The sequence below is a fragment of the Podarcis raffonei genome, chromosome 14, assembly GCF_027172205.1.
Source record: "Podarcis raffonei isolate rPodRaf1 chromosome 14, rPodRaf1.pri, whole genome shotgun sequence".
Lineage (NCBI taxonomy): Eukaryota > Metazoa > Chordata > Lepidosauria > Squamata > Lacertidae > Podarcis > Podarcis raffonei.
Genome location: NC_070615.1, coordinates 1,993,000 through 2,017,319, shown reverse-complemented (window position 1 = coordinate 2,017,319; position 24,320 = coordinate 1,993,000). Strand labels below are relative to the sequence as shown.

Genomic DNA, 24,320 nt, shown 5'->3' with positions numbered 1-24,320 from the left:
CATCAAAATATGGGTCAAGCAAAAGTGGTGGTTGAGCCCAAATTCAGGTTCTGAAGAATTGCTGAAGCAGCTTTCGCAAATGCTGCTCCCCATCTGGGACCATGAAAGTGTGAGACCTCTTGGTGTGAAACACAAAGCAGTATTTGTGCAAGCTGGCTTCAGCTATTCTCTGGAATTTAAAAGGTTGGGATTCCTCATGAAAAGGGACCATGACACATTGAGCTGTGATAAATATTCTTAGCTGGCACCTTTTGAGAACAATTTTCTCTGTTTTTCATTCTTAATTGTGAGCTTGGACCCCTCACTAAGATGGCTTGTTTGATGAAAACATCCTCATATTTAGATGCCACCTATCTGACTGGATTGCCCTGGCCACTCTAGGTGGCTCACAACAGAATATTAAAAACATAATAAAACATGAAACATTAAAAACTTCCTCATACAGGGCTGCCTTCAGATGTCTTCTAAAAGTCAGATAGTTGTTTATTTCCTTGACATCTGACAGGAGGGAGTTCCACAGGGAGGGCGCCACTACCGAGAAAGCCCTGGTTCCCTGTAACCTGGTTCCCTGTAACCTCACTTCTTGCAGGGAGGGAACCGCCAGAAGGCCCTCGGAGCTGGACCCCGGAGCTGAACAATGGGGGTGGAGATGCTCCTTCAGGTATGCAGGGATGAGGCACTAAAGTAACCATGTTTTTTAAAATTTAGCTATATTAAAAGCCCGGAAAGACATCTCAAACATAAGTGCAGCAGCATAAAGCCTCAGAGAATCAGCTGGGTGTGATACCAAGACCCTGACATGTCTCAGAAAAGTTAAACAAGATTGGACCAGCCAAGCTTCCATGGGAAGGGAGTCTCACAGTTGTGGTGCTACCACAACTACCACATAGCAGTGGATCCAAGGGTTGGGACATGCACACATGGGAGTTTTTTCAACAAACCTCGAATCAAGGAAGCTGGGCACAAACCATGTGATTGAACTTTTCTTTTCTTTTGACCTTTAGGAGTTTCTACTGTAGAGGGAAAGAACTACTAAAATTTGAGGAGGCTACCGCTCATAAAAAAGGGAAAGTATACTAAGCAAATCAATTCTTTATTGGAATATTAAAATCTTCTGGCAGAGGAAAAATTGCCTTACATTTCAAAACTCATCTGAAGAAGTGTGCATGCACACGAAAGCTCATACCAAGAACTAACTTAGTTGGTCTTTAAGGTGCTACTGGATGGATTTTTTTTTGTTTTGTTATTTCAAAACTCAGTCTCTCAAAAATGTTAGACAAGGGATTTCTTAACAGAATTCTGGTTAGCTTGGGACCCTCCACTCTGTGTAAGTGGTAAGTTTCTCACCCAGATTTAAGTCAGAAGAGAACTGGATTGCCAAGATTCCTGTTGTACATAGCACTGATTGCATAATGCCAGTGTGATCAGGAAAACGCCTCACTCCATCCTTGGAGCAGCTTTAAAAATTGTTTTTTGAGGCACTAACATGTTGTTTTCTTATTTTAAAAGATCTTGAAATAAGATGGGAGGGTTGAGTGCAGACTGATTGAGTACCATCCAATTTGTTTCATATGTATCTCTACCATTTATACTTTGATTGTGAAAGAACGCTGGGATTACCTGGCGTGATAAAAATCAATGGATACTCTTATTTTGATGATGTGTTTGTAAACAGCCGGTACTTGCCTGGCTTCTTTGTGGGATGCCAAGATAGTAAAACTGGTATAGAAATGCTATATGTGTAACACCACCAGCCACCAGGTCTGCTACTGCCCCTCATCCTTCGTGCTTAACTAAGACAGTCTTGTCTTGCCCTGGAAATGTTTCTGTTCTAGGAAGGAAGAATGTGTTGTCATTTTAACTGTCTGATCTCAAATGTAGTGTTTTATTCTAAGCCATTTTAAATTTGGTTTGTAGTGCTACAAATGCCCACTTAGTTGAAAAGGGATTAATTGGTGGTCTACTGCCATATTTTGCCATAAGGCAGGATCTTCTAGATCAATAGCGTCTTCCAGTCAGAATCCTTCTATTGCTGGCTCCCCCTCCTAATAAGTCTAATATTAACAATAATAATTCTTATTGACTGATGTGTGTTTTTGTTTTTTGTTTTGTATTTAATTGTATTTCACAGCCCATCGCCCAGCCCTTCCCGGCTAGCTTTTATAAGCCAGGATGGGCAAGGATCAAGGAGACAAGTGGTTGGTTTCACTCGTCCAAGCAGCCGGTCCACATCCTTGAGGGTAACAGATTGGAACTGATCCCTCGCAACTTGACTAGACAGGACTCTAGCACTCTCCCGCCCCAGCCCTGCTCCCACGGTGGAGTCTACCTCCTTCTGAATCTGAGCGACTTTATCTGCAAAAAAACTTTGCAAAATCCTTGCAGGAGATCATGTGGCCCATACTGGGCCCCGATGTAGCAGTTGCTTCCGCTAAATTGTGAACCAACTGAAAAAGTCTCCTGCTGCTGTTTTCCGCAGATGCAATAGAGGCGGTGAAGTTGTGAGGTTAAAATAAGAGGAGAGGGGGCCAGGTATGCTGCCTTGAGCTCCTTGGAGAAAAGACTGGAAATAAATGAGACAATAAACAAACCTTAACTCCTTACCTTTAAAAGTATCTCTGAACTTCCCGCAGTTTTTAATCCTCCTCCCTTTATAGCCCTAAGACCAAAGTGAATTAAATCATGCAGTGCTTGGAGAAGGTGGGTGGGGAGAAGTTTTTCTCTCCCTCGTAACTCTCACACTCAGGGACAGAAAAAAGAAAGAACTTGGTCATGCTGGGCATAGTTCAGTGATGGAACTGGCTTCCACAGGAGGCCGTGGCAGACACCAAGCTGGGTGGCCTTAACAGAGAAAGGGACAGGATCGTGGAGGAGGAGGCAGCTTTCAGTGCCCAGGCTTTGCCTCCACGTCGGAGGCAGCCCTGCTTGCGAAGGCCGGATGCTGGAAACCCCCGGAGGGGAGAGAGCTGCTCTTGTCTTGGGTCCTGCTGGCAGGCTTCCCACTCTGCTTATAAAACTTCTTCATATATTCAGTGCAAAATATCCAGACCTCCTTATATCTTTTATCATTTTGATTTCTTATGCTAGTGGTCATCCCTGCTAGCTCTGCATATTCTAATAGTTTAATATGCCATTCTTCCTTTCTTGGTAACTTACCTCTTTTCCATTTTTGTGCTAATGACACATGTACGGCAGTTGTTGCATATAGGAACAGAGTCCTTTTTTAGTAACTTCTGTTGTTATTAACCCCAGCAAAAATGCTTCTGGATTTTTAGAAAAGGATTTTTTTTCTTCAAAAAAAGAGAAGAAGTTTATTATGGATAATTTCCTAATAAATTTTAATTATGCTGCATGACCACCACTTGTGGTAAAAAGTTCCCTCTGCTACCTTGCATTTCCAACAGTTGCCCTTTGTTGATTTTGACATTTTTGCTAGTATTGGGCATCAAATACCACCTGTGCATCATCTTCGTGAAGCTTACTCTTAGCGGGTAAAGGTAAAGGTAAAGTGACCCCTGACCATTAGGTCCAGTCGTGGCCAACTCTGGGGTTGCGGCGCTCATCTCGCTTTATTGGCCAAGGGCGTACAGCTTCTGGGTCATGTGGCCAGCATGACTAAGCCACTTCTGGTGAACCAGAGCAGCGCACGGAAACACCATTTACCTTCCCACCTATTTATCTACTTGCAGTTTGACGTGCTTTCGAACTGCTAGGTTGGCAGGAGCAGGGACTGAGCAACGGGAGCTCACCCCATCACGAGGATTCGAACCGCCGACCTTCTGATCGGCAAGTCCTAGGCTCTGTGGTTTAACACACAGCGCCACCCGTGTCCCTACTCTTAGCGTGTAGCATGCTGTAAACCCTATATTTACCTTCCATAATTGTTCCCATAGTCTCTGAGGCACACAAAGAAAGGCCTCAGAAGATGATCTCAGAGTCTGGGTAGGTTCATATGTAAAGAAGCGGTCCTTGAGGTATTGTGGTCCTGAGCCGTTTAAGACTTTATAGGTCAAAACCATCATTTTGAATTGGGCCTGGTATCAGGAGTAGGCAGGCTGCCGGCATAGAGAAACAGCAAGCAGTGGTAGTAATTACAAGAAGATTTATTGTCTACAGCCAATTATTCTCAGAGCTGCGTTCTCTAGCGACTGTATATCATAGTTCCATTGAAACGTCTGAACTTGAGTCCCTCCCCCAGCAGGAAACACGGAATCTCCTGCCCTTCCGCTTCTGGGGTCGACACATGTCTCTGACCCTTGCCATTCGTCAAGACCTTGGGCTCACAGGGTTAGCTGCCTCCCCTTCCTCTGAGAAAGAATCCCCCTCTCCAAGCAGAGAGTTGGCTTTCTTCCAGCCCGCTCTCACTACCTTGATAAGGCGCATTCCTTTCTGAGAAGGGGTTTTTTAGCCCACGGCTTTCAACTGAGAAAAAGGCATGTCTCCCTCTTCCACTTCTGCTTGGCTGCCCCCCACTTAAGCCTGCTCCTCTTGGTTGTAGTCAGTCATGTCCATGACACCCGGAAACTAATCGGTAGCCAGTACAGTCGGACCAGGATCGATGTAATATGCTCAAACCGTCTTGCTCCGGTGAGCAACCTGGCCGCTGAATTCTGCAGTAGCTGAAGTTTCTGAACTGTCTTCAGAGGCAGCCCTACGTACAACACACTGCAGTAATCTAACCTTGAGGTTATCAGAGCATAGACAACAGTAGTTAGCTCTCCCTGTCCAGATAGGGATGTAGATGGGCCACCGGCTGAAGCTGATGGAAGGCACTCTGGGCCACTGAGGCCACCTGAGCCTTGAGTGACAGCAAAGGATCCAAGCTACAAACTCCTTCAGAGGAAACATAACCCCATCAAGAGCAGGCAACCTCCCACCTATCTGGTCTAGGGAACCCCCCACCAACAGAGCCTCAATCTTATCTGGATTGGACTTCAGTTTCTTGGCTCTCATCCAGTCCACTACCAAGATTGGTCCAGCACTTCTACTGCCTCACCTGCAGATGTAAAGGAGAAATAGAGCTGAGTGTCATCAGCATACTGCTGACAACATAGTCCAAACCTCCAGATAACCCCACCCAGTGGTTTCATGTAGATATTAAACATCGTGGGGGATAGGATTGAGCCCTGCAGAACCCCACCTTGAAGGTTCCATGGGGCTGAAAAGCATTCCCCAAGTAACACCCTCTAGGAACAACCATCCAAGTAGGACTGGAACCACTGCAAAGCGGTGCCACCCATCCCTAGTTTGGAGAGTCGCTCCAGAAGGATGCCATGGTCGATGGTATCAAAAGCCGCTGAGAGGTCGAGAAGAATTAACAGGGACATGTTTCCCTTGTCTCTCTCTTGACAGAGGTCATCATACAGGGCAACCAAAGCAGTTTCTGTGCCAAAACTGGGCCTAAACCCCGATTGAAATGGATTCAGAAAATCAGTTTCTTCCAAAAGTGTGTGGATCTGGTCTGCAACCACTCGCTCCAGAACCTTGCCCAGGAAAGGGAGATTAGCAACTGGCCAGTAGTTAGTTTTTCTGAATCCAGGCAAGGTTTCTTAAGGAGTGGTTTTACCACTGCCTCCTTCAAACAGGTGGGGACCACCCCGTCTTGTAAAGAGGCACTGATCACCTCCCTGACCCAGCGAGCTGTTCCATCCCTGCTGGTTTTTATCAGCCAAGAGGGGCAAGGGTCTAGAGTGCAAGTGGTCGCTCTGACTGATCTGAGCACCTTGGCCACATCCTTGAGCCTTACCAACTGAAACTCATCCAGCACAACAGGACTAGACTGTGCTCTGGACACCCCATGAGATTCATCTGCTATAACAGCAGAGACAAGGTCTTGGTGGATGCAAGTGATCTTATCCTCAAAATGCCTTGCAAATGAGTCACAGCGAGCTACTCTTGGTTCTCCCACCTCCTTTGGGCCAGCCTGTAAAAGGCCTGGAAAAGCTCTGCCAGATGACATAATGAGGATGCAATGGAGGCAGCAAAGTAGGCTTTCTTTGGGAGTATATTTATTTTTACAACTGAAATTTTACCCAACAATGACAATTGCATTCTACTTCAAATTTGCAAATCTTTTTTGATTTATTTCCAAACCTTTACATAATTACCATTACTTTGAACAGGATATGCCCTTACTTACTTACTTACTTACTTACTAACTTTTTCACTGACAGGGAGGCAGTGATGCTCACCTGAGTTATATAGATGGCTGCTGAGCCTTTTCTTCCACTGAGGTATTTGCTTCTTCCACATTTCACATCATCAAGGACTCCTTTCTGCTACTGAACTATGTATCAGGTTTTTTTGTTTATTTTTTGCATCTATATCCCACTTTCCCTCCAAGGATCTCAAGGTTCTTCCCAACCTCATTTAATCCTCACAACAACCCTGTGAAGTAGGTTAGTTGAGAGCCAGTGACTGGCCAAGGTCACCCAGTGAGCTTCATGGCCAAGTGGTGATTTGAATGCAGGTCCTAGGCTGACACTCTGACCACTACACCACATTGGTTCTGAACTGAAAGTAATTTCATTGGACTGAAAGTAGTGGCCAGTAGTCATTTGGGCCTGCAGGTTCAGGAAGCAGGATGCAGGGCAGGTGTCAACCTCTGGTGTTCCTGGATCGCCATTATCGTATTTTTCGCTCTATAGGACACATTTTTTCCCCTCCAAAAATTAAGGGGAAATGTGTGTGCATCCTATGGAGCGAATGCAGGCTCCTTGGCTTCAGCAACAGCAACGCAAAGCCTCCAAAGCGCAGAGGGAGTGCTCCCTCCGCGCTCCGGAGACTTTGCGTTGCTATCGCTGAAGCCTGGAGAGCGAGAGGGGTTGGTGCGCACCGACCCCTCTCGCTCTCCAGGCTTCAGGGATAGCCGCCTGAAGCCTTCGGAGCAAGACTCTCCCGGCTTCAGCAAAAGGAACCTGAAGCCTCTGGAGTGCAGCAGGAACTTGCGCTGTGCTCGGAAGGCTTCAGGAAGCTATCCCCAAGCCTTCAGAGCACAGGTTAGCATGCTCCTGGGACATCCAGTCGTGGTCTTTGCATGTTGTTTTGCTAGGCCATCTCTGTTGGCTGGGGGAAGTGACAGATCTGGACCAACAAGTATCTCCCACCTGTGAACCTAATTTACTAGGGGTGGTGATGGATTGCAATCCCACCAGCAATAAGGAGATAACGGGCTGCATTTGCATGAGGACAGGCAGGGAAATGTGCAAATATTTTAAAAACTAAAACAACCCACTTAGAATCTTTCCCAACATGAAATAAGGTCTGAGTTAAAAAGAAAGAGCATGAGCTTCTGTCCTTACTGTAATGGGCTGTTCTGACTAGGGCTGATGGGAGCTGTAATTCAAAACTTCTGGCGGGCAGCAGGTTGGAGAAGAGGCTGAATGAGGAAGCAAAGACTGGGTGTATGTGGAGCTGGAGGACAGAGCTGCCCTCTGGTGCTGTAAAAGATGTGGCTCTGTCACCGGTGTTGAAGAAAGATGCAGTTGCCTGCTTGGTCCCTTTCAGGTGGCTAGGGATCTATTCTTTCATCTTAGACAGGAAAATGTCTTGGGTTGCTTTATATTTGTTGTTGCTGTTTAGTCGTTCAGTCGTGTCCGACTCTTCGTGACCCCCTGGACCAGAGCACGCCAGGCACTTCTGTTTTCCACTGCCTCCCGCAGTTTGGTCAAGCTCATGCTGGTAGCTTCGAGAACACTGTCCAACCATCTCGTCCTCTGTCGTCCCCTTCTCCTTGTGCCCTCCATCTTTCCCAACATCAGGGTCTTTTCCAGGAAGTCTTCTCTTCTCATGAGGTGGCCAAAGTATTGGAGCCTCAGCTTCAGGATCTGTCATTCCAGTGAGCACTCAGGGCTGATTTCCTTAAGAATGGATCGGTTTGATCTTCTTGCAGTCCATGGGACCCTCAAGAGTCTCCTCCAGCACCATAATTGTTGCTTTATATAGAGACTTTTAAAAAAGAGAAATGAAAGTTTGGAATCTGAGCTAGGGGAGGTGTCTAATGGGAAACATCCCATTGCCAAAAGTGACCCCCATTCATTGCCCCTATTTCCAGAGTGGTTCCAGAGTGGTCAATCAGATCCTCGTCACGGGTTGGGCTAGTTGGGTCTTCCCAACTCTGCAGCTGTGATTTTATGATTCTTGGCCTTGTGGCTCTTTGAGGGAATGGGAGAGGGAGGTGTCTCCTAAAAACTCACAGCACCCTTAACAAACTACAGGTCCCGGAATTCTTTGAGGGAAGCTTTGACAGTTTTAAAAAAATGTATCCTGGTGCTTTAAATGTATGGTGTGAACGTGGCCTTAATCTGGTTTCTGGTGATCATGGTGGTTCTCATTGCTTCCAGCTGGTTACACCTCCTCTGAGAGATCAAGCATTGGAAAATAAATAAACTAAACTGCAGGACAAAAGTGGTTCTTAGAGAAAAGATATCAGCAGCCTTGCATTTTATCAGTGAGATAGTCCTCTACTTCAGATAAGTCCAGTAAACCTGAAAGCCTCAGGAGATGTTGAATGTCATGACATTCTCCTCTTTAAACATGTGATATGTTAAACAGAAGCTTGCCTTCTAATGATTGCTTCAAAGCTAATGCCCCACTTTAAAATTTGCCTGAGTTGATGTACTGTTTTTAAAAACTTTTTTAAAAAATCTTTTTATTCATTTAAGCAAGAAGATGCACATAAAATAACACAAAGGAACAAGAAAAAGCTAAGAGAATGAACTGAATGAAAATGAAAACACACACACGAAATATAAAGTGGGTTGTTTCAGCCACATTCTCTGAAAAAAAATATTACTATTAGTGTTATGATGTAGTTAACATTTTAAAAAATTGTTTTATATATAATTATCAGGATATTGTCCTCAAGGCGTTATGATCAACTCACTTAAAGCTGATAAATGACTCATAGCATATTTCACAGGAGGCAATTGGAAATTGCTATCATCATTAATATATAAAATAAATGTTTGCCAGGTATTTAAAAATAAATATGCTTTGTTCATCCTGTAGCATACTATTACGAAAGCCAGGCGCCACTCTCAGCCAAGAAGTAGCAAGATTCCAGGGGGTTCCAGGCTAGGATTTGTGCTCCTTTAGAGAATTAAAGATGCGTCTTTGTTTTCAGATGCTTTTCTGACGAAGGAAATGTGGCTTTCACCTATTTCTGCAACAAAACTTAGTGGGTTTTGTTGAGATTCTCCCCCAAAGTGACAGGTTTAATCTGTTCCAGCCAATTGTTCTGTTCCTAACTGCTTCTGCCAATTCCTAAAGCACCCAGTCGTCCCCCCTCCCCAATTTGGAATCATCTGAAATGTAAACAACATTTTTGGAAGCACATTCATCTTAATTGTTGAGATTCTCCCCCAAAGTGACAGGTTTAATCTGTTCCAAACTTCCAAATCTTTTTTATCTCTTTCCATATCTTATTATAGTTATCATTAAATAAATTGATGTTTTTGCTGAAACCCAAATTCCTAGGTATTCTGTTTTTTCCGTTAGCATCAAACCAGACTTTGTTTGTAATTCCTGCTTTTCTTGGTCCCACATATTTTTTTACCAACAATTTCATTTTGCTTTTGTTCAATTTAAATCCTGACATCTGACTGAATTCATACATTCTTTCCAGAGTTTTTGGTACGCTTTCTAATGGATTTTCTGTTGTTATAATAAGAACGTTCACAAAGGCTTTTAACTTAAAGGATTTATTTCCTAGTATAATTCCTTTTATTTCTGAGTCCATTCTTATTGTCACCAGTGATTCCAGAACCATGGTAAACAATAATGGAAAGAGTGGGCAACCTTGTCTGGTTCTTTTCCTTATTTTGAAGCTCTCTGATAATTCATTATTTATAATCAATTTAGCTTTTTGGTTCTTATAAATTGCCTTATTCCCCTTCTGAATATTTCCCCTAACCCCATTGATTCTATAGTTCTTTCCATAAATTTCCATAAAACATTGTCAAATGCTTTTTCAGCATCTAAAAACATCAATGCTGCTTGCTTGCCGGGTCTCATCTCTAAATAGTCTAGAATATCGATCACCATTCTCATGTTGTTGCTCATTTGTTTACCCAGTAGAGACCTGGCTTGGTCTTCATTTATTGGTCTTTCAATATTTTCTTTAACCTGTTTGCCACCACATCTGCAAAGTGTTTATAATCATTGTACAAGAGTGATATAGGTCTATAGTTTTTGATTGATGTCAAATCCGTTCCCTTGTTTGGGATCAACGTTATGAATGCTTCTTGCCATGACTCTGGTATCAGCCCCTCCTTTAGTATCTTATGTCTTAAGTGGTGATGAAAGCACATTTTCCAACTTCTTTTAGTAAATTGCCAAGAGTCTGTCCGTTCTGGGAGATTTTCTAGATTTGCCTTTGTAATTGCTTGGTGAATTTCCATCATTTTTATGGGAGAGTTTAAATATTCAATTTTATCATTTGTGATTTTTGGAAATTTACTTTAACTGAAGTATTTTTCTATTTTCTCATCATCTTCCTTTCTTGCTTGGTAGAGATCTTTAAAATATTTTGTAAAACTTTTGCTTATTTCCTCAGGTTCATCAATTGTTTTCCTTCCTTTTATGAGTTTTCCTATCGTCTTTTCTTTTTGTTTCTTCTTTAACTGCCAAGCCAGCATTCTACCCAGTTTGTTAGCAAATTGGAAACTCTTTTGTTTTAACCATTTTAATTTATGTTCAATTTCATGGTTTAAAAATATGGAGAATTTGGTTTGCAACATTTTGATACTTTGTTTTGTGATCTCGTTTATGGGGTTTTTTTGACAGTTCTTTCTCATTTGTACTTATCTCTTTCCTAATTTGCTCCATTTTGTTTTCTCTGATTTTCTTCTGGATGGCACTTGGTTGGATACAGAAACCTCTCATAACAGTCCAGTGGCATCTAGAGGGCATCCAGTCCCCCCTCCCTGGAGTTAAGATTTCAGCTCAGTTGAATTTGTTGTTATTTCTGGGCAAAACAAAATGGTGGCTGGCTGCAAACCAAATGGAAGTCTGAGAACTTCCAGGAAAGCCTCTCCTCTTCCCAGAGGGGGAGGGGTTGTGAGCGGAAATTGCTTCCCACACTCGCAGGGGTGTGTGGCCGGGGCCCCCCTGCATCACTCAGCAATCTGGCTGGCTGGGGGGGCGTGGTTTAGCTGCATTTAAACGGCCACGGGCCCACAAGCTCATCCTTGTTTTCTTCCGGGTTCCTCGAATCACCTGCCCTCCCTCCCTCTAGGTTTCGCTTCTGCACCTAACCTTGCTATGGACCTCGGTTGGTCTCCTGTTCAAGGGGCCTGGTAGGATTTTTTTCCCCACTTGGCAGATTGGCACCAGCCATTTGGTTTTTTGCCTACCTGGTAGCAAATCGTCACAACTTTGTAAGGTTTGGTGGTTAGGCATTGAAAAATGTGTTGTGTTGGAGGCGAGGTTGTGGCCATCACCTACCCCTTCCTTTGAAGGGTGTTCCGTTAAAGGAATCCGGTGGTTGTGGTTCTTGTCTGATGCCCAGGTGGTGGCTAGGGCCATGGCACGACCCTCTGGTGACTCTAGGGGAAAGCTTCCAGTTGATTTGCACCAACAAGCTCCCCCTACAGGCTGTTAACCCTCGTGTGACTCCCTGCAGAGCGGGCAGGAGTCAAGTATAGTTGGTTCGGATCCAATGCCTAAGCCAATACCACTCACATTCTGTAACCAATAAAGTTGTGGCCTTTTTTAGCCCATTAACTTGTGCCCATGTGTCTTATTTCATCACAAAGCAGGGAGTGGGGCCTTGACTCACAAGTATCCAGCTGCCGAAAGAATTCGCTCATTTGCAGCCAGTGAAAGGGTTGTGTGCTATCTGAGCAGCCCAACTGGACAGTACTGCCCCCCCGGGGGGGTACCAGGAAGGGCCAAGCAGGTGGCAGGTTTGTGCAGTTGACTACCAGACTTAAAAAGATGGTATCACTAGATTAAGTTCATACATTTTGTTGAATGAATTAAACTAAATAGTTTTAACTGGTTTTTGAATAAATGGGCAATTCATTGTTACTCTTTTGAACTTTATTGTGTTATTATCTTCCTTAGAGGGTCATGCAAACCACTATTCTGAATTATGCTTTTTATTGGGGGAGGGGCGCTGGGGATGACTTTATAGGCAGGGCCCCCTCCCCAAGGTTTGGGAACCATTGATCCACATAGGTTGCCATTTTCTTTCTTTCATCATTCCCCATTTTTGCCTTGTCATTTTAACTCCCTCTCTTTCAAGCCCAGGGCAGTTCCATATGTCATGACAGAAAATTGAAAAAGGTACCTCTGCTGCAGTTTGTTCAAAAGAACAAACGAAGCCATGTGAACAAGTCCTGAGTGACAGTTTCTCTTAGGGTTGGTGACCAACACTCTGGTTCATACATGCTTAAAGGGTCGAAATGGATCATAAACCCCAAATGCTGGAAGGTTATGTAAATGATCTCAAAGACGTCAGTGTAACAAGCACCCTGACTGGCAATGGGAGAGGGTGAGTAAGAAAACAAACACTCCCGGGACAAGGAATTTGGGAAGAGCCTCTGAACTGAGGCTTGGAGCTTGCCTTTCCTACTGAAAATGCATATCAGAAATGTTTGTCCCATGCTTTTGTTTTAGCTGAAGAAGGTGTTGCTTTAGGGAGTTGGGGTTGGGGGCTGGCTCTGAACAAAGGAGACCCTAGCTGAGGCACTCTCAAGTCCTTGAGACCCTGCTTGCATCAGGAGAGAAGGCATGTTTGGCTCCATGGTGGCATCATCTCCAAGTGCATGTTTCCTCCCAGGGCATAAAAAGAGCTCTGCTGCATTGTGGGATAGGAAGTTTGTGCTTGTTTCACCTGTGCTATGACAGCTCCTCTGGCTCCCATTCAATTTCAAGGCTGGATTTAAATTGCTGGTTTTGGGAAGTAGCTGGGTTAATTACCCATTGAACCCCTTTTGTATGCTGAGTGAGCAGAATTTGTCAAGTAAGTCCTGGTGAAAGAGGAACATAGGAAGCTCCCTTATACCGAGCCAGACCATTGGTCCATCTTGCTCAGTACTGCATACACTGACTGGCAGCAGCTCTCCAGGGACTCAGGTAGGCGTTTGTCCCAGCCCCACCTGGAGATGCTGGGGACTGAACTTGGGACCTTCTGCTTGCAAGGCAAATGCTCTACCCCTGAGCTATGTGTTACAATCACATACACAACCTTTGCATAATCCCTTCTGTGAACATGGAGCCTCTGCTTGTTCTTTGTTGCTCCAGTCTGAAGAACTGGAAGTTGGAGGGAACCAGAGGTAACAATGATTCTGAAAACCAGCTGAATGACAAGTGAGTGCCCTTGAGTTTGAATCCCGCTTGCTGGTTTCCCACAGGCATCTGTTGGCCATTGTGAGAACAGGATGCTGGACTAGAGGGGCCACTGGCCTGATGCAGCAGGCTGCTTTTAAGTTTTTATAAATTGAATTTTAAATGTTTTTAATTGCTTTTTAAAATCTGTTTTTGCTGATAATTTTAATATTTCATGTAAACCACTTAGAGGTTTTGCTGCAATCAAGCAGTGTGTAGGATTTGCTGTTTATTTATTTTATGGTAGTACAACAGTGTTTTCCCTCCAAATATATCTTCATGCAGAACGAAAGCCTCTTGACTTCTAAATCAGGAGTAGCTCACATGGTGTCCTCCACACCATGCTGGAAACTGGAGCAACATCTGGAGGTCTCCATGTTGGCTGGCGCCGTTAACACGGAGGAAATTTATTGCAACCTAAAGCAATACAATGTCCCATGGTTGAAGCAAAGTCTTCAGGGATATGTAACAGTGGTGGAGGCAGGAAGGGTTTGGGGCACTGGTCCTTTCTTGGACATCTAGGCTGTTAAAAGGTTTCAAAGTGCACTGGAGAGACGGCAACATTTGCTCTCCTGGGGCAGGTGCTGGACCCAAGAGCCTAGGCTAAAACCCCCTTCTTCTGCAAATCTTCTGGCCACCTACCTGATTTATTGCAGTGGGAAGCTACCAGCCATTTTGATCCCCACAGTACCCTGGAATACCCAACACAGAGTTACTCACAAGCACCTTGAACAAGGCCAGATGGTGGATGGCTTCCCATAAGCAGCTGCTTCCACCAGGTAAGCTGGGGGCAGCCAAAATGGTACCCTCCAGATGTTGCCAGACTACAGTTTCCATCGGACACAGCCCACATGCGCAGCAGTTGGGGATGACGGGACTTCCAGAAACCTCTGTGGTGCACCACTTTGAGTTGAGCCAATGACCTGGGGGAGTGAGCAGTGCTGGCAACCTCAGGACATCCTGCTAGGACATCCCCCTAACCTGGACTTCTCCTTGAAAGTATCCATAAATTCATGCTTGTTTTCATTTGTTGCTGAGCTAACCTGTTCATGTTCACACCCTGCCCCTCTTGTCTTCAGAGGCAGAAATAAAAGCCCCATTGGACCTGGGAAGTATGGCTACGGAAAAGTGCCCTATATCCTACCTCTGCAGACTGACACGGGGCAGGAGCCCAACAAGCCACGCAGGCAGCGGCAGTCAACCCGGAATGCAGCCAGCCAGCAATGGGCCGCAGCGGTTCAGAGCCCTTTTGCTCACCCTTTTAACCCTTCGCCTCGCCATGGAAACTTATACCAAGAGGACTCCAGGGCCCCACCCAGGACTCAGGTTTCAAGTGACTCTGTTTACCCCCAGGCTGGGCCCCACTTGCAAGCCTTTCCAGCATCTCAGAGTTTGTTCCATGGCACAGAGCTGGTCTCTCATGTTCCTGTTGCTCACAGGGCAGTTCAAAGCCAGACTCCCACTCAGAGGACCTCGGCCATCGTGTGCACTGGAGCCTATAAGCAGCACAAACTCTGCAACACAAATGTAAGTGGTGCTCCCTTTGCTTTTGCTTTTAGGATCTTTGCGGGATTCATTGGACTGTTAAGAGCTACTGAAAGAATGTAGTAATTGCTTGGCTGGGTGAGAACCACCCACATAATTTCATTACAAAAGTTGGGTGCCACCCCCGCTCTCTGCTGAGCTGCAGCAAGATTCCAGGGGGGTCCAGGCACTCACCCAGGGGCTGTGTGCCTTTGAGAATCAAGACACGGCGGGGGCTGTTGAAGCTTTAGGAAATATGATTTATTCACCTGAATTTGGATGGAGAGAGTCCGGATCTTACAACATGGTCATCTCAAGAAGGGCTTGTTCCGCACAGCAGGGCAGCCCTGGAGTCCAAGGCATCTCTCCCAGCCAGTCAAGATCCTTCTTGAGAGTGAGAGTGGGATGCTGGACTCGATGGGCCATTGGCCTCATCCAGCAGGGCTCTTCCTAGATTCTTCTGGTTTCTGCCCCACCAATACAATTGATCAGACTTTGCCAGCCTGACACACTCCAGATGTTTTGGACCACAACTCCCATCAGCCCTAGGCAGCTTGGCTCTGCTCCCTGTGGCTGATGGGAGCTGTAGTTCAGAACTTTTGGAGGGCATCAGGATGGTGAAGCCGGCCCTAGAGGAACTTCCCAAAAGCCAAATCAGAAAGCTAGGAAAATGAGCAAGCTTTTGATGCTGGGAAATCTATAGTGTTTCTCCATATAGTACATGACCTCCCAGTTCATACAATTGGGCAGTAATTTAATTTATTAGCTGTAATGTTTTGAGGCCCCCCGCTGGCATCCAGAGAACACTGAGTTTTTTCTTTTATTTGGAACATTCCATGAGGTTAATATAATTTATCAAGGGGAAAGAACTGTTATTTGGAATCCTAGTGTTGGGTCGTTTCCCCCTATGGATTCTGCTTGGGGCAGTTAATTAATAACAAATTAAGTCAATCTGCTTTGGTCCATTAGGTCATTTCCTCGTCGTTACATTTTTATTGTTTTTTCATTTAAGGCAGAACTTGCTTTCTTGTGACTGACACTTTGGTGCATGTGAAGTTTGAGCTTACATTTTTCAGCTTGTGTGATTAATAATAAATAGAGACTGGTGGTTGGTTAAAAAAGTCTTATTTTGTAGTGTTTTTGATCAAGTGCTTGAAGTTGTGCTAGGTGTTGTACAAGTTACAAAGAAAAACCAGGGCAAGTAAGTCCTTGCTGATTGCTTAGAACCTACAAACATGACACGATAGGATTTGAAACGAGAAGGGAAAAGGATAATTAAAACAAACAAAACTTTTTTATATATAAAAAAGTCGCTAACTTAGAGGGAAAGTGTTGAGGCTTGCCAGAGGTAAAGATGGGTCTCAAGAGGGGAAGCATTTCCTTCTCTGTAATGAGCAGTGTAAGTGCACTTGCGCAGCACCCAAGAGTCGTGCGGGGCTTTCTCAGGCTTGTGTGGGAAGAGCCCTGCTGGGTCCACTTAATCCACTCTCCTGTTTATACAACTGTGGCTAGTCGGATGCTTCTGGAAGGCCTAGAAGCAGAATGTGAAGACATCTAGAGCAGAGATGGAGAACCTGGGGCTCTGCTGGACCCAGCCAGCATGGCCAGTCATCAGTGTTGTGATTCCTGCATTGCAGGGGGTTGGACTAGATGACTCTCAGGGTCCCTTCCAGCTCTATTATTCTATGATTCTGTGGGAGTTGCAGAGCTATATAAAACTATGCCTGATGTGGACAAAGTGGATCTCTCATAATACTGAAACGCAGGGGCATCCAGTGAAGGCCCAGGACAGAAGGTAGGCTGCAGTGGGTGGAACAGGGCTGCATTTGCCCTAATGGAACAGCCTCCTCTGCAAGGTCTGTCCTCCTAATTTGCCTGGTTCCCTTTTAAAGCCATCTCAGCTAACATAAGCCGTCATCTGTGCTGGGGAAAGAAATGGGAGCCTTGGGTTCACTGTGTGGCCAGCAGTCAGATATACAGCTTGGAATATGTTCATGGGAGTGAAGCGTCCTGGAACTCACTGCCAGATGAAGAACTTGAACTCAGGTTCCTGTTCCTGCCAGACTCTTTAATGCACAGAATGCTGCCATGAGAACCTATGTGATGTAGTGGTTAGAGTAGTTGCACTAGGACCTGGGAGACCAGCATTTAAATCCCCACTCACTGGGGGGCCTAGGGTCAGTTGCTGCCTCTCAGCCCAACCTACCCCACAGGGTTGTTGTGGTATTAAGTGAGGAGGGGTAGAGCCATGTATATGACCTTGAGGTCCTTGGAGGGAAAGGTGGGATATAAATGCAATTCATATGTTTAAAAATCAGTATTATTATCATTAATAACAATATTATATTATAATAATAAATAGATCTGAGTGATCCATAGGCAAAGCAAGGCAAGGCAAGGGATAAAGGCAGAATGAGTGAATTGCATAGCTAAGTATGAGATAAGATGTTGATCTATCTATTTCATTTAGTGATCCCAAGGTTTACCGGCCATGGGCTGGATCACTCCCACAGAGATTGTCTGTGCGCTGGACTGGCACAGTGCGATCCTGGAAATCGTGTCTGCTCATGTCTGCAGCGCCGAAAATCGCTTCTGCGCATGCCCAGATGCCGAAAATTGCACCTGCGCAGAAGCGATTTCCGGCATCTGGACATGCGCAGTTGCGATTTCTGGTATCTGCGCATGCGTAGACACGATTTGCAGCACAGCTCGGCAAGTCCCCGCGCCGTGCTGCGCCAGTTTAGCACAGCATGTTGGGGACTCGCCGAGCGGGCGGCTTGGTTTGGCTCATGGGCCAGTAAAACGGTCTTTGTGGGCCGCATCCGGACCACGGGCTGCACGTTGCCGACCCCTGCTCTAGTGTTTCCCAGAAAACATGGGGCTTCAATGTGGATATAGTGGTCCCAGTGCTCAGAAATCTGGTTATGTCCAAGTGCCACTGAAATAAATGGGATAAGTTACTTTGTGGGCAACCTAAGTTCCATTCATTTTAATGGCAGTTAGATCCAACAACTTTGGTTGGGACTGAGGCCAGAGCCTGAATCTCTGCACTAATGTATGCACTACAATCTCTTTCGGAGAGTGAGTGAGAGATCAATATGCTGTGAATTCAACACATGGATCAGAGGTTTGGCAAAATGGAATAGTTTTTATTTATTTTATTTAAAATACAGTCCTACCTCGGCTCCCGAACGCCTCAGGAGCTCTCGAATGTTCCGGCTCCCGAACGATCGAAAACCAGAAGTGAGTGTTCTGGTTTTCGAACATTCTTTCAGAAGCCGAACGTCCGACAGGGCTTCCGCAGCTTCCGACTGGCTGCAGGAGCTTCCTGCAGCCAATCAGAAGCCACGCTTTGGAAGTCAAATGTTTCAGAAGTCGAACAGACTTCCAGAACGGAAGTACTACTGTGCTCTAAATAATAAAGAGTAAGACTCTATGAGGAATAATAGTGTACTGATAAGGCTTCCCTTCCTATTCCCCATAGTCTGTGAAGAACCAGAACACCATCATGCCGCCTCCTTCCTTTCCAGCCTTGCACCTGAGAAGCTGCTTGCTTAATCAACAACACCAAAAAGGCATTCTCAGAATTTCACATAAAAACAAAATTTCACAAGGATAAAATAAAATGCCACGCCATCTGAAATAATGTAGAGTGTATTGATTTGTATAGACATTGCAGGTTCAACCCTTATGCCTAAAAAACAAAAGTGTGCAGTGTGTCCCTATCAGGTTCTCAAAATATGACCAGTTGTAAGTTTCCCTTTAGTTTCCCCCTTAGCCGAAAGGGAGGTGTTTCTATTGAAACGTGGCAAATGTCTGCCTCTAACAGCTGGTGTCCCTCCCCACTCTCTTTGCCCTGAAATGAAAATTAAAAACTAACGGCACTCCAAAGAGTCTGTTCTTTTAAAAACTCAATGAAGTGTGACTAGATCAAATTCCATCCTTCCCCCTCCCCTTTTCAGAATTCCCCAACCAACTCCATTGAAATCCCAGACATTTTTCCTAGTTTTCACCCCAAGTTTCTCTCTCTTTTTGTGTGTGTCTCAGTTTTTCACTTCATTATTCTCATTTCTCCTAGGTATAATTCCCTCCTCCATCCGTAACATCTCACCCTTTCTTGGTATTCATACCTATAGCCTAGTCCACATCTTCCTCGCCTACCACTCAGCTAATGCAGACACATTTAGCTTTTTGAACCATTTGTTGCCAGGCCTGACAGCCTCCCCGCCTGTGGATTTTCTCTAAATTGCTTCATGTCTTTAAGATTTTCTCTCTCTTTTGCAAACTGTATGGACGCACTTGGCATTCATATTTGGTGTGCCCAAAAATATTTCTCCAGCATCCTTGATTAAAGTCATTTAAACTCAATGCACATAACATTTACGCAATCCTGCCTCTGCTTATATGGTGAAGGAACTTCAGTTTCATGGCCAGGTCAGCATTCTGGCATTCCTCCTCTTCCTCTTTCTCTAGCCCTTTTGCAAAGGCAGGGGTTTTCAATTACAAATCATTCCCTCTAAATGGCTCTAATCCATGTTGCGTATAAGAGGCTATTTGCACACATTGCATCTGGGATCTTTCGTGGGAGAGTTCTAAGATTTTTTCCCTAGTGAGCTTTGTGATTGTAGGGAATAAAGTGGTGGAGTGGAACTCTCTTCCAAGCTGCCACAGAAAAAGAGAGAGAGGGGTCAGATGGCAGTTTTATTTTGTAGAGTGGAGATGTTTGCCTTACCTTTTGCTTGCATTTGAATTACATGCTGATGCAGTGGACGTATATCTCTGTAGTAAATGGACGAGATTCTCCTCCATCATCATTGTCAGTCATCTATCTATCTATCTATCTATCTATCTATCTATCTATCTAATAATCCACTTTTCTTCAAAGGAGTTCAAGGTGGTGTACACAGTTCCCTTCCGCCTCAAGCTCTTGCCCAGGGATATGGAAGAGCAGAGGAAGGGAGTAGGGAAGATGTGAAGAGAAGGCTGAAAGGTCTGGTTTAGAAGTGAGATAAAACTCCTGGGCCTCTAATTGGAACTTAAGGGCCGTACCTCTAGTAGGACACCTTGCTTGTATGCAGAAGGCCCCAGGCTCAGGCTCTTACATCTCCAGCTAAGGGATCAGTTAGCGAAAGAGCCCTTCCTGAAACTTTGGAAAATGCTGCCAGACAGTGTAGGTAACCCTCTGCATATTATTATAGATTATTGGATGCGGGATGATGGGAGTTATAGTCCAGCAGCATTTGGATGTTGGCTACCCTGGTGTGGGGAGCCCTGGATGGACCAGTGGTCTGACGTGGTCTGAGCCAGCCTTCTATGTTCAGTGCTCTTTTAGGAGCTTAGCTGCCTTCTATGACTTACACCAGGCTTCCTCAACCTCGGCCCTCTAGACGGTTTGAGACTACAATTCCCATCATCCCTGACCTGGTCCTGCTAGCTAGGGATCATGGGAGTTGTAGGCCAAAAACATCTGGAGGGCTGAGGTTGAGGAAGCCTGACTTACACCATTGGTCCATCTAGTTCAGTATTGCCCTTTTTATATAATTTTATTCAACAACAACAATAATAATAATAACAATTCAACAACATTCCAAATTTAGCAATCAATTATTCCACCTTTGATTTCCCCTCCCTCCCTCCATGGTTCAATTTATGCTGCATATTATATACCTTCACCTTATCACGAAAGAAAAGCAAAAAGTTCACCCCCGCTGCTGTTCTTACTGCAATCCTATTTGCAATTTAACTGAGTTTTTAAGTATTCTGTAAACATTTTCCAATCTTCTTTAAAATCAGTCTCTTTCTGATCTCTAATTTTACACGTCAAAATTGCCAATTCTACATATTCTATCAATTTCAGCTGCCATTCTTCTTTGGTAGGTACCACCTCATTTTGCCATTTTTGTGTGTTTAATATTGGTGCTGCAATTGTTGTGTAAAGAAACAGAGTTCTCTGTTTCTTTGGGGGGGGGTATCTGCTCCAGTTATCCACAGTAAGAAAGCTTCTGGTATTTGGGGGAGAGTTACCTTAAATATATTTTCCAACACATAGTAAATCACCTCCCCAAAGTCCTTAGCTATTCTGCACATCCACCTGGTGGATCTCCAGAAGTTTCAGTCCGAGTCTCTCCAGCTGTGCCAGGGCTTGAACCTGGGTCCCCTTCTGCAGGCACAGCAGATGCTCTACTGCTGAGCTTTTTTTGCAGGAGCCATTTTCTTCTTGTGGCAAATTCTAGTTTGTATTGATTGTCCCCAATCCAATGTGTCTTCCATGTGGGGTTGAGAGCGAGCATGTGGATCTGCTCATATCTTATCTGAAGCCAGATTGCTGCATTCCTTATATATTTTAATGTGTCTTTAATAATTCCCTGCAGATCTGAGCACCAGCCATTTTTCTGACTGCAGAAATGTACACTTAGAAAGTGTGATAACGCATTCCAAGCCGTCTTCGGTTCTTTTGTCAGTTCATATAAGATGTGTTGCTTGAATACTCTCCATTTGCAGAAACTTCAGTTAGAAAACCTCTGTGTTGCTTTAATTGCATGCAGGTTTTAGGATGACCCCCCTTTTTTGCTGGGGGAATGGTCTATTATTGGAGTCAAGCAAATGCCATAAAACCCCCCACCCCTTGCTCAAAAGCAAAAAATGTGCATGCTGTTGGATGATCTATGTGGTAATGAAATGTTGTGCAGCAGGGAGCAGAAAGCTTTATTGATGTTCTTGTGTGTGCGAAAGGTTATCCCTTTTTAAAAATGTAAATGACTTTTGCTCATGACCACCACCACTGATGTATTTCCAGGTTTACCTGTTTCTTTGTTTTAAAATATTTGCATCTTGCTTTTTAGAACAAAGCCCTTACAGGATGGCTTGCAACATAATGTAATTTACATTCTCATTAATGACGCAAATTCTGCCCACACCTTTTGCTGTCCTACAACCCCAGATCATAACGCTGAGTGTTTCACGGTAGATGTAATGCAAGTAGGATGTAACTCTTCTCCAATTCTTCTCCTCATGTATTTCATGCCATCACTACCAAGCAAGGTGATTTGGGTCTCATCACTCCAAATAACACTTTCCCATTGTTCCGCTGTCCAGTTAACATGCCCAGTTTCATTTTCTGAATCTTTGTTTGAGAGATAACAATGACCTTTTCCTTGGAATTCTAGCATTTAGACAATATTCCTGCAGTCTGTGTTGAGTCCTTGCACTCAACTTCACATTACCTTGCACCATGTCATCTTGTATACACCCAGATGATTTTCTTCTGTCACATAGGCACAGTCTCTCATTTCTTCTATCATCACTTGCTGCTGTGCACCTTTTCCTGCCTTCCTGATTTTGTAGTGGCTGAGTCTCCTGATACCTCTTCAAAAAATTAGAAATGCCACCTTTGGTTAAGTTTCCACCAATTTTTCTTCTGATTTCTTCATAACTGTAGCCTTGTTTACTTAATAGTACTATTTTACATGGCTTTCTGGGTGACCAGTCAACTCTTTGTGCCATTTCTTTAATTTTATTACATTTTACAAGCTCACTAAATGGAAGAAGACAAAAAACCCAACCAACTTGATAGCAATCACATAGCACACTGACAAATGTCCTCCTCTCAGCTCCAGTACATAGCATCAGTAGCTGAATCCTGCTGTGACCTGAGTGGATCATTGCCAAAACAAGTTTTCTTTGGTTAATGTGAAAAAAATAAAGTTCTAACCACATCAGACTTCATTGAGGAGATTGCTACTTAAAGCCAGAGTTGGCCTAACTTGACTTTTTTTTTAAAAAAATGACAACTCTTGTGAATAAGAACTTGTAACTTGTGACTTGTGAATAATAATAAGTTTTCTTACTCTATATCAACCAAATAACACATATATTGTGAAAGTAATGCCATTTTACATCATATAGTATAATGTAAAGTTATCATTGTGGACCAAATCACTATGATATTGTTTGTTTGTTTCATTTAGGCCTATCTGTGTATTGTTTTACAACTGAATTACATTTTAAAAACCTGTCAACTCACATCACAATGTCATTTTCTTTGCTGAAACCTTTTATTAAGAAATTATAAATTTAATATTGGATTTTCTGTGAAATAATTCATTACAAGCTGAAGTGTGTGAGGAATTGAATGGGGGGGGGTTGGAGGAGAGGTGGAAAGAACAGCTAATATGTTCATGGCTAGAGGGCGCAATCTGGACGGTTCTGCCAGGGGCGCAAGATCACTTAGCTACGGCTCTGGTAATGTGTATCTTGCCCTGCAATATTGTGTCTTGGGTACACTTGGTCGGCCCTGATCTGGTTCACACTAGCGTCTGGCAACACTCGTGAGGAAACAGGTGCTCTTCCCATTAAATTAGCACAGATGGAAGAGGACATGAGCTGATCCTGGTTGTTGGAAAACCAAACTTCAGCTTCCACGACTTGGAAGCTTCACACTCCTGCTGTAAGCCTAAAAAAATAGATTTGAGTGTTGCTGCTAGCTTGTGAGTGATTTCTGTAAAACTGCTTAGGCAGGCTGGCTGAGACTGTGGGATTTGATTTTGCAAGGAAAATGAACGATTGGACACAGATTTGTGGCTTAGAAATAGTGCACTGGATCAATGGTAAATGTCTTAGCCAACTTTGTTGGCCAAGCTCCATGTGTGGTATGCCAAACGCATGAAGAATGTGCTTTGCAGTTTCTTTATAGTTGCATAGCAGCAGTGTGCAAGTGCTCCACGCACTGAGACCAGTGCCTGTTGTAGGGGCATTAAAGTTGCATGTGGACTGCTTTCAAGAGAAGATGTTTTCAGTGGTGAGCACTGAGAATATTACAAAGAATATTTACCTCCCCACCCTTCCATTGCAGAAACTGTGCTCAGAGTGGGTAAGAACATATTAAAAATAACAAAAAAGGCACCTTGACTGGGGCAATATCTGGCCATCTTCTTGTCAGGAGCTTGTCCTACTCTCGAGTAGGACCCTGGCAGAGACACATGCCTGACTAGCATGTTCTCTCCCTCCTGGTCGTTCGTTCGGGAGCTTCAAAAGCTTTCTTCTGCCCAAACATCATAGGGGCCGATGCCAACAGACATCGGCACACTTAGGGATCCGCAGTGTCTTCGCAGCTTGCGTAACAGAACTCAGCAACTCAGCATTTGGGCTAATCTACTGTATTTACATATAAGCACACACGGAGCACTGCAACATGGCTCCCTCTCTCTCTAGCATCAGACAGCAAAGAGAAAGAACAAAGGACAATAGTCCCACTTCACGGAACACAGGAACACAAACATCTTGTCTCCGTCACTTCCCACTCGGTTGAGTCAAAACATACACCATTGTGATAGACAACAATCCCATAACTGCCATCATGGGGAATGACTGTTCAACACTTCTTTGGGGGTGGCACAGTGTTTGTGGCCCAGCCACCACCTGCTGCTTCCTGGCTCCTGGTTTTGGGGTCCCATGGCTGTCGACAG

General features: G+C 44.4%; 1 protein-coding gene across 4 annotated transcripts in view; it reads left to right on the top strand.

Moving 5' to 3' along the window:
* The window catches only part of THSD4 (thrombospondin type 1 domain containing 4), a 507,461-nt gene that overhangs the window by 123,585 nt on the left and 359,556 nt on the right, over positions 1 to 24,320 (top strand). For 3 of the 4 annotated variants that reach the window (XM_053364384.1, XM_053364385.1, XM_053364383.1), the window contains exon 5: positions 14,412 to 14,859. In XM_053364384.1, the coding sequence (XP_053220359.1) occupies positions 14,412 to 14,859 (448 nt within the window). Of the gene's footprint in view, positions 1 to 14,411; positions 14,860 to 24,320 lie in introns of those variants that run through there. The other variant, XM_053364387.1, reaches the window with a different exon arrangement.